This window comes from Lipotes vexillifer, unplaced genomic scaffold (assembly GCF_000442215.2).
Source record: "Lipotes vexillifer unplaced genomic scaffold, Lipotes_vexillifer_v1.1 scaffold469, whole genome shotgun sequence".
NCBI lineage: Eukaryota > Metazoa > Chordata > Mammalia > Artiodactyla > Lipotidae > Lipotes > Lipotes vexillifer.
In genome coordinates this window covers 1,302,261-1,315,710 of record NW_006788006.1, presented here as the reverse complement: position 1 = coordinate 1,315,710, position 13,450 = coordinate 1,302,261, and the positions used below count along the sequence as shown (strand labels likewise).

At 54.4% G+C, this 13,450-nt stretch overlaps 1 protein-coding gene across 5 annotated transcripts in view; it reads right to left on the bottom strand.

Moving 5' to 3' along the window:
• Positions 1-13,141, bottom strand: part of TPM4 (tropomyosin 4) — a 21,163-nt gene extending 8,022 nt beyond the window's left edge. Inside the window, exons 1-5 of one of the 5 annotated variants that reach the window (XM_007460976.1) lie at positions 13,008-13,141; positions 8,281-8,406; positions 3,858-3,991; positions 1,163-1,280; positions 525-595 (exon numbers count right to left, since the gene is read on the bottom strand). In XM_007460976.1, the coding sequence (XP_007461038.1) occupies positions 525-595; positions 1,163-1,280; positions 3,858-3,991; positions 8,281-8,406; positions 13,008-13,121 (563 nt within the window). In that variant the 5' untranslated portion in view covers positions 13,122-13,141. Of the gene's footprint in view, positions 1-524; positions 596-1,162; positions 1,281-3,857; positions 3,992-7,746; positions 7,992-8,280; positions 8,407-13,007 lie in introns of those variants that run through there. The other 4 variants (XM_007460977.1, XM_007460978.1, XM_007460980.1 and 1 more) reach the window with 4 other exon arrangements.
• Between the last annotated feature and the right edge of the window lie 309 nt (positions 13,142-13,450).

Below are 13,450 nucleotides of genomic sequence, written 5' to 3'. Positions count from 1 at the left end.
CAGGAATGCTCCGGGGAGCTGGATTCCTCACTCAAGTCCGAGGGGGGAGGCATTTTGGTTTTCTGGTGGGGAGCTTGTGGGGATTCTGGTCAAGCTTCTCACCTTTCCCCCCCAGGAATGTGTCCCAATCAAACAGTGACATCAAGAACAAGGCATTTAAACACCGACATGGCACCCTGCCCTCAGTGTTCCCTTAAGAAGGCACAGCCTCCCGAGGGATTCTCTCTGGGAAGATGGGACTTCCGGGCTTCTCTGCTACTGCCTGTCTCACTCATCTTTCCCAGTAGCTTTGTGGGAAGAGTCAACACGTGGGCAGCACTGCCCAGGGCAGTAAGAACAGTTGCCCGTCATTCTTTGTCAGCCATGGAGGCAAAGAGGAGGCACTGAGCAATGAGTCTCAGATGCCCGTCCACTTGACCATAGGCCCTGGTCGGTATCCATTCCCAACACAACCAACTCCCTCCCAGCTCCACCCCCGCCCCGGAGCTGAGCTGGGCGCCACTCAGCCTTGCTCTGCCACTCACAGTTCAGACACCTCGGCACGCTCCTCTGCCCTCTCCAGCTCGCCCTCCAGGATGACCAACTTACGAGCTACCTGCAGAGACAGGAAGGATCGACCAAGACTGACCCCTAAGAGCCACGTCTAGTTCAACGCCCTCCCCCGTGCAGACAGCAAGGCCACGCCCAGACCATCTGCAACGTGGGGCTTTCTGCTGCTTCTCCGACTCAGACAGTCCCGGAGAAAATCTAAATTCTCTCCCTCAGGCCCCGGGAAGTGAAGGAAGAGATGGGACCGTGAGGGCAGGCAGAAGGAGCAACTGAGCTTTCATGGCCTGAAGACCCACGACCGGGGACCACAGTTCCCCATTTTAGCCTAACACCAAGCTGCAGGACAAAAAAGGGATCTGATCACTTGGTTTCCCCATTAAGTCTAAGTCCCCACTTGTCTGAGTGTCACAGAATTTCCCAGGACTTTTGGCGTCGTGGAAGATATGGTTTCCTAGCCAAGTGGCTGTCTTAGGAAAACAGATGTGGACACAGAAGGACAGCTGAGCTGACCAAGAACTTCCTTTAGGCGGCCCCAGGGTTCTCCCTATCACAGATCCATTTCCTCCCCACTTCCTGCTGCTGCCATCTACCAGCCCCACTCACCCCAGCTCACCTCCTCGTATTTGCGGTCAGCCTCCTCGGCAATGTGCTTGGCCTCTTTGAGCTGCATCTCCTGAATCTCCATCTTCTCCTCATCTTTCATTGCCCGGTTTTCTATCACCTTCATTCCTCTGCAAGGAGCAAACCTCGTCATTACTTCCATACATTACCACCTCATCACACACCTCCATGCATCTGCTCACCTAAACACTTCTCTGACATCTACCAAGAACTGTACTCCAAACAGGAAATTGTAGAGCTGCTCACATTCACTTCATCTTTGCCAAATGCCAGGCACTAACTGCCTCAAACTTCACAACCCCCGCCCCCAGAGTAGGTACATTATCCCCATTTCACGGAGGAAGAAACTGAGGCATAGAGAGACTCAGTTAAGCAAATAACTTGCTTAAGGTTACACAGCCAGTAAGTGGCAGAGCTGGGATTCAAACTGGTGATGTGGCTCCAGAGTCCATGCTCCCATCCTATAGAGTCTCTCACTAACTAGTAACAAGGGGGACTTGTACGCCAGCAGTTACCACGATATGATCGGAGGTCTGGGCCCAGCTTGGCTGTTGGAATGATGAATTCTGCTGCAGTGAAGGGGTGTGTGTGTGTGTGTGTGTGTGTGACGAGGCACTTCCCAGAAGAGAGTCCACAAATGAACAAGGAGGGGAAAGGTATTCTTCAGTGAGACAGAGCTGTACAAGAAAGCCCCAGAGGAATGAAAGAATATGGCAGGGAGGTCAGGGTGGCTGGACCATAGGCTGCTTGAATGACACACTTAAGTGTTTTATGCCAAGGGGACATGGAACCACAGGAGGGGTTCAAAAGCAGGAGTGAGTGGAAATCAGAATGATGGATGGACTGCAGTGGGGAGACCAGGTAAGAGGCAGGTACCCACAAAGTGATGGAAAGGAAGGTCTGAACTGAAGTGGATACTGAACTGAAGTCCACTTTGGAAAGGACAGCGTCCTGGGGACGGCTGAAAGTCTCCTACAACTTTTGACCATGAAATGGAGCTCACTCTAGCCTGCACTGCTTGGGGTGGACAAGGTAAGATCAGATACTTCCAAAGAAGAGGCCAGTGCTGGATAATGTATCGATGTGTGCTGTGCCTGCCCACAGCAGAGGACCATATACTACTTTTTTTTTTTGAATTTTTGAATCATTTAATTTTTTTATACAGCAGGTTCTTATTGGTTATCCATTTAATACATATTAGTGTACATATGTCAATTCCAATCTCCCAATTCATCACACCACCCCAACCCCCACCATATACTTCTAATAAATACTTTCATTCGGACTATCACTACTGTTCTCAGCTGACTATCAAAACACTCTCCATGCCTGTAGCAGTCCTCAAGATGAAGTTTGGAAAACCCTCTGCAGTAGCGGAGAGATCAAAGTGACTTGTCCAAGGCCACATAGTAAATGGCAGTGGCTTTTTGGAAGAACTTAAATCTAGATTCTCCATCTCCCAAGTATAAAATTCTTTCTACCTAAACAGCAGTCTCTAACAGGGGTGCCATCAAAGGCCTCTGGTAATGTGATACCAATAAGTGAGGGGCCTTCCCAGGCTCTCTTGGTTTGCCTTGGGGAGGTCACAGAAGTGAGACATCTGGCCAGGCTGGTCTGACTGTGAACAACGGTAGCAGCTAATCTAGGCCCCAGGCACAGCCATGAGCAACTTGTGACTGGATCCTTCACACTTCCTTGTGACTGCCCTGAGCTGCCACCCTCTCCCTCTATTAAGTGGCTGAAGCAGAGATCTGTACTTGCACTGGGATCTGTGCCCTGGGTAGGACTATTCCACTGCACGGGAAGAAATTTCCCACTTGGGCAACTCGCAAAGTCAATCTCCAAGATTCCCCAGTTGGTTCTGCATCTCCAGTGTATGGTCACAACAGTACAATCGGGAATGAACCCTCGGGAGGAGTATATACCAGAAAACTATGGTGGATGGGTCCGGTGAGAATTCTGTTGTGATGATGTGGCAGATACACGAGGACCAATGGGCCAGCCCACACCATGACCACACAAGGAACCCATTTACCACCACACAGAGACAGCTGCTTCTGTGAATTACACAATCTGCCCTCAGTCCTCCAGAGCCTGCGCCAAGGCGTGCCAGAGAACTTGCCCACTCTGGAGGACACAGTACCCTTCTGGAGGCAGCGTAGCTCTGTCAGTGGCAAATATATTAATGGGACTGGTTTGTACATGTCCCTGACATACAGCTGTCCAGTAGCCCAAAGCCTGAAGCACTGCTAACGATCATCTATGTAGATGGCCCATTCCAAATTTTCATCCCCCGCCTTCTCACATCACCCTGGAAACTGATGTCTTGAGAACACTGATGATGAGATGCACAGCGGCTTTCAGGGAGAATGTGAGAAGCAGCGTTCTGCAAACTGATTGCCAATGACAGTTGCAGTTGCAATCTTATATGTGTGCATTTTTTGCCTTCTTCTGCCTGTTGTTAGTTTTCCTTTGGAACCACCAAATCAAATGCCCCTACATACAGCATGATGGTTTACAAGGCGTTGCACCTACGTACAGACCATACGCATTTGTATGTATGTGCACACGTGCAGGCCTGTGTGATCTCATTTACTCTCACCCCAGCTCCGGGAGGTCCGCTCTACAACACGATCCCCGTTTCCCAGAAGCAAACACTAATGCCACTGGGTTCAAAGCATCCTTACCTCTCACTCTCATCTGCAGCCTTTTCTGCCTCCTCCAGCTTCTGCAGGGCTGTGGCCAGTCGTTCCTGAGCCCTGTCCAACTCCTCCTCAACGAGCTGGATGCGTCGATTGAGAGCTGCCACATCACCTTCAGCCTAGGGAGGTCAGAGGTGCAGCCAGGTTAAGAAGGAAACAGGCTAGCTAGCAGCAGGAGCCCTCCACTCACACAGTGCCCTTTCCCCCAGCTAACCCACTTCCCCTGCCAAAGCACACCCAGGAATCCAGGTGATAAGGAATTCACACTCTGTCTCATCTGGAGAACGTGAATTTTCCGTATGATCTTTTCCCCAAATGTCAGCAAACATCCACCACTATAGGACGGTCTGTCAAGTCAATACAGGAGAGAGAGATAAGTAAGCTGTATGTTCCAAGAGGACGGTGCTGGCCTCTCCATGGTATTTCTAGAGAGCAAGGCCACCAGTGACCGGCTCACCCTGTCACATAAGGTCTGCTCCCAGCCACCTGAATGGCAAGACAAATGCAAGAATCTGGACGCCTCAGTTACATGTTGGCCATACAGTTGGGAGGGAGGCTGGGGGCAGCCCAGTTGGAACGCCGTCCTTAACCAAGCCTGGCTGAGAGATGTTGGGACAAAAAGATACAAGAAAGGAAAGGAAAGAAAACTTGGTTACAGGCATGGGAGAGAAGTCAGAATGTTGTTAGTGGCTTTTCAAGGTGTTTTCACCTACAAGGAAGGTAATATGGTGGCGTGCATAAAAGCAAGAACTCCGGGATCACAGTGTGCGGGGTCAGAATCCCCGCTCTGCCAGTTTATAGCCGTGTGGCATTGGGCAGGTCGTTTCACGGCTTGCTCTGAGCCTCCCTATCCCAGGGTCTGCTTGCTTCACACCTCTGTGGGGACTGTAAAGGAAGGGTATGGCATTGCACCTGGCATTTGGGGAGTCCCACAAAGTGCAGCTTTTACTGCCATGGTTTCACTTCATTTGATCCTCACATATCTCACCCATTTTACAGCTGGGGAAATTGAGAGATCCAGTGAGGCAAAGTAGTTTGGTTCAGTGTCACAGAGCTGGTAGGGAACGGCTTCTTGAGCCCCAGCCCAGGATTCTTCCCTTGCCGAACCTGTGCTCTGAGTCCTGCAGGGGCTTCGAGGCCACACACTTAGGAATATTGAGAATTGGTGAACTGGAGCTCAACCGACGGGAGAAATAATAAGCTACCCTGGCTTCTTCATAACAAGACAAATAAAGAATCTGTGAATTGGGGAAGGCGGTAAAAATCAGTGGAGTAATAGAATAGGGCTAGAGTTGCTGAAAAGCACAGAGTCAGGAAACTTTTCTTAGCTCCAGAGTCCTAGCAGCAGAGGGAGCAGAAGCTCCCACAGGTGTTTTTGATCGCAACTTCCTCTGAAACATCAGTTTGGGGAATCCATTTAAACCACTGATGAACTATTTTAAGAAATGTCACCCACTCCTTCCAATGAGTGGGTGCTTTTTATTCTTTTTAAATTATATGAATCTTAACTCCTTCAGCAACTGGGGCAGGAATTGACCTCCCCCCAACCTCATGTTTTTTAGTACACTCACAAAATTGTGCAACCAACACCATTATCTAATTCCAAACGTTTTGTCACCCCAAAAAGAAACCTCATACCCATTAGCAGTCAAGGAACTGACGTTTTAGATCATGCAGAGGAGCTTGATTCATGAGTAGTCTTAAAAAAAAAAAAAAAAGACTGCCTCTTTATGTGGGGGATTCTGAATCCTGACAACCAAGCTTTTGGCACATTTTCAACTATCTGGAATCGAGACAGTTCTGAGATACATTCATATATGTACATACATACATACATATTTTTGAAAAACTGCTAGTCACTGCTAGTCATTTTCGGTTCCACCCCTTCCTGCAATCAAAGTTTCTACATGTTACAAAGGATTTCCCTTATAAGGTAAAAGAGGCTTGCTAGATACATGTGGCAAAGGAACAGGAAGATGTCGGTTAATCACACAAAAATCTAAACGAAACCAGCTGTTGGGAGGCAGACCCAGAAAAGTCTGCCACACGCCGGCTCTTGGCTTTCTCTACAAGAGACTGAAAAAGGTGGCCCCCCCCTTCCCCCCTGGGCTCAATTCCTTTTGCCCAGGAACCTTCTTAAGGCTTTTCCCCTTTCCCGATCAAGAGAAGCATGCTTTGAAAAGTGAACTTTTAAAGAAGTTCGAAACTTTCCAAAAACATCTCTCCTCCCATATTGGACTGTCCCACTCCTTGGAAAGTCTTGGCTCACAGCTGAGGGCCATTTTTAAGTAGAAGTAATTGTCCTCCAGAGATGACTTGGGATGAGATCAGAGGGAGGGTTATGCCGGTTACGTGTGCGAAAGAGGCCAAACTGGCTACTGTTGGAGGCTTACACCAGGTTTCTGAGGCCTCTTCAAGCCAGAGCAGCCCTTACAGGATTAAATGCTTTGACTCTGGCCAGCGGAGAAACAGTCTGGGGGGCTCTTCCCCAGACCTGTCAGTACACATGGCAGTTCCATCTGGTTGGGCACTTTTTCCACTTTTGGGGTGCCCACCCTGAGTCCCAGCACTCCAGCTTGCAGGGACCCTGGGCTTCCACCCTCTTCCCCAACTTTCTTTCCTCTGAGTCTGTGTACAGTCTCTTGTCCCGGAAAACTCTTATTTATTCTATAAGACTGTTCAACCTCCATTTTGAAGCCTACCCCACTGGTTCTCTACTTCTGTCATGCTCCCATAACAGAACGCAGACACAATGTTAATCAGCCTTATTTGTCTGACTCCCCTTGCCCCCCGCCAACTAGGCTGTGAGCTCCTCTAGGGGTAGAACGAGGGGAGAAAAAAGTCCAGTAATAGAGCTTGTACTATATGCCAGTTGCCATGTAGGGAGGTTTTACTCCTGAGACCCTGCCAACTATCCTTGGGGTCAGCATTATTGTCATCCCTACTTTGTAGATGGAGACACGCTCCTAGCAGTTAAGTACACCAATACAGATCTCTCTCCAGCCCCACTGGTGGCCACCACCTGTCCCGCCCCAAGGGGCAATCAGGGGACAGAGAGAGGGCGGTGAGGCCCCCTCCTCATTCAGCCCCATTATCTGCCTCAAGCCCCGCAACTTGCAGCGGCCGCACACAAAACGATCTTGGGTCGGGGGCCCCATGCTAACATTCCAAGGGTCTTCTAGAGGAAGGCGGGTTCCGCGGCCCGCGTTCCCACAGGGACCAGCTGGGGAGGGAAAGGCCCGCGGCTCGGGACTGAACTTCCGCCCCCAGTCTGGAGCAGACACGTCGCCGCCGCGCCCCTGGGAACAGCTGGGAAAGTTCGGCAGGAACCGGGAAGCCTCGGAAGAGGCGAGAAAGTGCGACGCCCCCAGCTCCACTCCCGGTTTCGCCTGCCCAACCCCAGACAATGGAAGCTCAACGTTTTCACTCTCACTTCCCGCTCCTAGGTGGAGTAGCAGCTCCCCGCCCTCCCCCGCCCGGACCCCAGCGCCAGCGGCGAGTCGGAAGGCTGCAGGGTGCCCCCTACCCCCTCTCCCTACTCCAGGATCGCGTACACCCCCCCCGCTCCGCCCCATCCCCCCGTTTCCCGCTCGGCCGGCCCCGCCCGACCCGGATGCGGCGCCCCCTCCCCCGTCCCAGGCTAGGGAAGGAGGATGGCGATGGAGGAATGGGTCTCAGCAGAGGGTCCCAGGTTGCGGGTCCGCGATCGGGAGCGCCGGGGCCCGAGGGTGCAAAGGTGGGATAATGGGGGCGATAATGGGGGGCGACGGCGGCGAGCGCGCAGGGAGCGCGGGAAGCGGGCGGCGCCGGGATAAGGGAAGAAAGGAGGGCGCGCCGGACCCGGGGGTGCAGGAGCCGGCGCGCAGGCTCTCACTTTCTCTCGCCGCTCGCGCTCGCCGTCCAGCTCCCGCTGCAGGCCCTGCGCGCGGTCCTCCGCCTCATCCGCCTGCTGCTGCAGGGCCTGGATCTTGCGTTTCACCGCCTCCAGGGAGTTGAGGCCAGCCATGGCGCGGAGGCGCACGCAGCGGGCGGCGGGCAGCGGCTGGCGCTCGTCTCGGCTCGGCTCCGGCGAGAGCTGCAGCAGCCGCGCCCCGGCCCCAGAGCCTTTGCCTGCGCCAGGGCCGCCCCCGCCTCTCCCCGCCCCCGGCCCGGCCGCTGTCGGGGCGATGAGGTCACCCGGCCGGGCAGCCGACGTCAGCACCGCTGGGGGAGGGCCTGACGTCGGCACCGCTGGCCGCAGCTGCTGGAAAGTGCCCCCTTTCGGGACTTATTTGGAGAAAGCGCCGGGAGGCACCGCCTTCTCCTCTTCCTCTTCCTCCTCCTCCTCTTCCTCCAGCGCTTCCCGCCCGCCCGGCCCCGGGGCTCCTGTCCAGCCCTGCCGCGGGCGCCCCCATTACTGGGCACGTACGTCGGAGGCTTTCTTCTCCGTCAGCTCCAGCTTCTCCTGCGCGTCCTTCAGGTCCTCGGAGTATTTGTCCAGCTCATCCTCCGTCCCCTTCAGCTTCTTCTGGAGGTGCGTCAGCTCCTCCTCTACCTGGGGACAGATAGGGGGACGCATCAGCCTGGGGGCCACGTCCCCGCGGCGCAGGGGCGTCCCCCGCATTCATAGGAGTCTAGGTTTCCTCATCTGTAAAACAGGGATAACAATGTTACGCACCACTCAATAAACGCACCACTCACACCTGTTAATATGACTTTCACATCCTTTCCTTATCCTGGGACCAGCTGTGCTTATCTTTTTTTGGAATCCCCCAATACTCTTGCAGAATGGATGACAGCTTTTGGGAAACGAGTCCCGACACGTTTCCTACAAACACGCGTTCAGTTTTGCAGCCTCCTCAGGGGAGTCTCATACTCTGGGCCTGGACCATCCCTCTACCCTCAGCCTTCCCAACACTGGCAGCAGAGGATCTTCCTAAGTATGTTTACCCTCCCTCTGTCTAGAACCTGCCATGGTTCCCTATTGCCCAAGAGAGTGGTTCTCACAAAATACCCTGAAGGGTTGATAGGCTCGATCCCCGCCCCCACCCCCCACTCCTGGACTTTGGGGGCTTACTAGAAGAGAGCTACTCCTTAAAGATCACTTTCCTGGAAGGCTCAGGTTAAATCTTTTAAATTCTTGCAATCTGGCTTGTGTTCGTTTTAATAAAAGTGTCCCCTGCATTCCCCACATTTTCAGTCCTCTTTTGTTTATCCCAAGAGTCTTGCCACCCTCCTGGCACCCCCAGTTTGAGAAGGTCAGGTCTGTGGGATACAAACCACAGACCCCTTCACCTCTCCATCACCCCCCACCACACCAGTCAAGGGTCAGCTCAGAAAGCTTTCTCAGCACCCTCCCTCCCTCTGTGCGCGTCCCTCCCCTGCAGTAACTCTAGGCTGGGGTGGTCAGTCCAGATCAGGCTTTGATCTGACTTTATGTCTCAGGTGGTTTGACCCCTGGTCCTGTTCATGCTCCCAAGGTGGGCAGGCAGCCCCCATGGGCCCTGCATCCTCTTCCTGCTTCCTCCTCACAGCAGGAAGCCCAGAGAGGTGGAGTGACTTTCCACGGATCACACAGAACAGGATTTGAACCCACATCCGAACAGGCCCTCATAACAGGCCTGCTTTTCTGCATCCCTTCCTAACTTGCTCATGTTCGCTCCTGAGACAATGTGCAAAATGTGCCAGGTTCTGTGTGTGTGTGTGTGTGTGTGTGTGCGCACGCGTGCACGTGTGCGTGCGTGCAAATTCTTAAAAGGGCTGCTATCCCAACCTCCCACCCAGCCTCCCATTTCCAGGGCTACTGAGTGTCCTACCGCTGAGCCGGGGAATGGAAAAGACTTTTTCTGGCAATGTTTGGACAACAAGGAGTAGGGACTGTGATAAGGTAGGCAGCGGCCTATGAAGCAGTTAGAATGTGCCAGGCACATTACAAATACCGTCCCACTGAAGCCTCGTGTCACAGAAAGGTGAACTGAGTCCCTAAACAAGAAAGGGACCTGCCCAACGCCATACGGATAGGGTACTGGAACCCTTGTCAGACTGATTCCAAAACTGATTTGCTTGACTGGCAGGCTATACTGTGCCCACTGCCCATCACGCCCTCCTCCCACTGACCCTCCACACCCAGCCCCCTCCCCTGGGTGGCCTGCACTGCTGCCCTGGGCACCCAGTCCCTCCCTGTCCCACCCTCTCGCCCAACCCTGACCCCTGAGGCAGGGGGTGTCCCTCCATGTTTGGCTCTGTCTCCCCCAGCCTGGGGCTCCTTGCGAGACAGGCCTGGGGCTGAGGTCACTCTGGGCTCCAGCATCACCCAGTATGGGACTGGGCCTGATGTTCACCACAGAACTCCGGGGGAAGTTTGCAGAATGAGTCAATGACACAACTGCAAACCCCTCAGTGGTTGGAGCTGGGTCTGAAAAATAAATAAAATTGACACAGATCGGGTTCCTTTCCCTCTGTCCGAATTCCACACACAAAGTGTGTACGGGTGCGTGGTGCCTTGCCGGGGGGCACTGAGCCTTGCACTGACTCTGCAAGGTCTCCCTCAAGTTGCTTCCTCCTTGGGACCTCAGTTTCCCTGCCTGTAAAACTTTGGCCAGGAGGGTCATGGGTTGCGTACCATAGTCCCTGCAAATGGGGCCTTTGGGCAGGGCTGAGGCAGGATGTGGGGTCAAAGGCCAGTTGGGGCGGATGTCGCTGCCCTGGGAGGGGAGCGGGCAGGAAGTGGGCAGGCTGGGCCTCCTGGTCCCATTCCCATACTGGAGAGAGAGGGCTTGGAATTGGGACTTCACTGCAGGTTCCCTGAGGGTCAGGCTGGCCTTAGACCCATGCTCTCTGGCCTCCTGAAGCATAAAGCAGTCCAGATAAATTGAGTCTTTCACCACCTCTCGACTTTGCCCCAGGCAGAACTGGCCATCTGCTCTATGGGGCTCAGGCTTCTGTTTTGGATCTCTGGAATCTTGGGTGCCCTGCCATCAGAAGGCATGGTTTGCCCCCATTTCTCAGATAAGAGCACTGAGGGCTCAGAGAGGGGCAGCAATGTGCCCTGAGTTACAGAGCTAGATGATCTGGCCTGGATTTGAGCATAAGTCCACCCCAGTGGGCAGCTTTGTGGGAAAAAAAAAAGAACAGAATGAAAATCCAGCTGGAGACCAGAGAACCTGACCCTGCCTCCTTGGCCATGCAGCTGGCTGGATGCTTTGAGGAACCTTCCCTTTTGAACTTGTGTGAGCCTTGGTAGAGTGTGCTTTATCTGTCACTCACACCTTAGTGCAAATTAGAGCCATAGAATTGCTTTTTTTCTCAATTCCTAGCTAAGCCCCTCTTGGTAAGGGCTTAAATGATGGATGGAGGCCGGCAGCTCAGGGCCAGCCCAGGATGGTGCTCGTGTTTGCCAGGGAGGGAGGAGGGGAGTTTGTGGCAGGGAGAACTGGGGCGGGGCTGTCCTGTGCGGATGTGTCACAGGCGCCTAGGGCAGCCCCCGGACGCTGGGGGGTGGGGAGGCCCAAAGGGGAGGTAGGGCAGGGCAGGAAAGAACCCTGAGTCTACTGAGCGCTTACACTGTGCTGGGTCCCAGGCCAAGGGCTCCACCTGCCTAGTCACCCCTCGTCCTCCCACGGTGGTGAGGGAGGCACCACTTTCACTTCCCCGTTTCACACATGTAGCCACCGAGGCACAGAGACGTGAAGCTGTTTGCTCCAGGGTGCTCAGTGACTAAGCTGTGGGCAAGGCCAGCTTGAGTTCAGAGCCTGCACTTTTACCTGCTGAGCTGGCCTGACGCCTGGGATGGGCAGGGCTGGGCACTTGGTGGCACCATCCTAAGCGCCTCCTGGGGCTTATTCGAGACCTTGATGCTCCTGAGGGCTTGGCAGTTGACCCCAAGGGTGCAGATGAGCCGTGTGGGGCAGGGCACTGTGGGAGGGCTCAGGACCCCCTTCCCTCCTCTCACTGGTGGCTCTGGCCACCCAGACACAGATTTCTGCTCTGTCCCAAGCCACGGCCTTGGGACTGCCCAGCCCAGGACACTTCCATTAGCTCTCTGATGTGTCCCGGTTGCCTGGGCCTCCTGGGAACCTTGTCCCCAAAGCTCTGGGTCCGGGGCCTCTGCCTTCCACAAGTATCCCCGCCTTCCCCTGCCAGGCTCAGAGCAAGGGCTCCCCAGATACACAGAGACACATTGAGATTCTCAGGTTCACGCTCAAATCTCTACCCACCCTGGCCCCCAGCCCCTCACTCAGCTGCCCCTGCAGTCGTTCACACCCGGCCCCACCATGCACCCACACTTGGTCACTCTCCTCGGGCTGTCACGCACAGTCACACCTGCGTGTGCTCTGACACGGGCACCGGGTCACCCACACTGACACAGATACCCCAACAGGCACACACATACCCTGACTGACACACATGCACGCATGCCAGCCCAAACACACAGTCACCTTAACACACACACACACACACACACACACACTCTCACCCTGACACCTGCACATTCCATTAATGTCATGTCAACTTTTGTGCAAGCACACACACAGCTAGCCTCTCCCCCATACACCCGAACCCCTGCTGATACCACCATCAACACACGCAGACTCACAAACATAGCCGTACTCTTCCACACCCACTTTCCAACAATTGCACGCACAGGCTTCCCTCTGCACACATATTCTTAGTCACCTTCAGCCCTCCAGAGAGCTGAAACACACACGCAACACATGTGAACACACAAATGCTCAGACACACACAAATACCTTTCACACACAGAGCATCTCCAAACCACCCCCTCTAGGATACCCCCCAACACTGATGCCTTCACCCCAACACACATCCACCCACCCTCACATTTGCACACACACAACCAGCCCACACAAACACCCCTCTCTTTCTCACACGCTTTCTTAGTCTCTCTCCCTCATTCGCTTTGCTCCCACTGGCTTTGTTGGGAGTGGGTCCAGTTGGCCCCCTCTCTCCCAGCCCAGGGACCCCTCCAGGGAAGACGAAGCATCACTCTTTCTCAGCCAGAGCATCACCCCCTGTCTCTCCCCCAACCTCCGAGTACCAAGATTTCCCAGACCCCCACCGTCGGCCCCAGAAGCTCGCCAGCTCAGAGAGGGTGCTGGGCTGCCCGGCGCAGCCCAGCAGAGGCACGTCCGTCACCTGCTTGCACTTCTCCTCAGCAGCTTTCTTATCCGACTCCGCCTGCTCGGCCCGGTCGATGGCATTCTCCTTGTCCAGCTTCAGCATCTGCATCTTCTTCTTGATGGCCTCCATGGCTGGGCAGTCGGGGGGCGTAGGCGCAGGAAGGGCTGCGGGATCGAGTGAGCGGCGAGGGCGGTGGAGAGGCCCTTATAGGCTCCCCAGGGTGCGCCGCCCTGCTGCGGGGCGAGTCTTGGAGGAGGCCCAAGCTCAGGCCGGCTGGGCCAGCCACCACTCGCTTGCTTGATCAGGAGGACTTGGCCAGCTCACCGGCCTCCCCACAGCCTTCGCCTTATTTGGGTCTAGGATTTTCTCAAAGGAAAAAATAAATAAATAAATAAAGGCCCGACCCGTTTCCGTTTTTAACCTGGTGACACAGGTCCCGCGGCCTGCCAGCTGGTCTG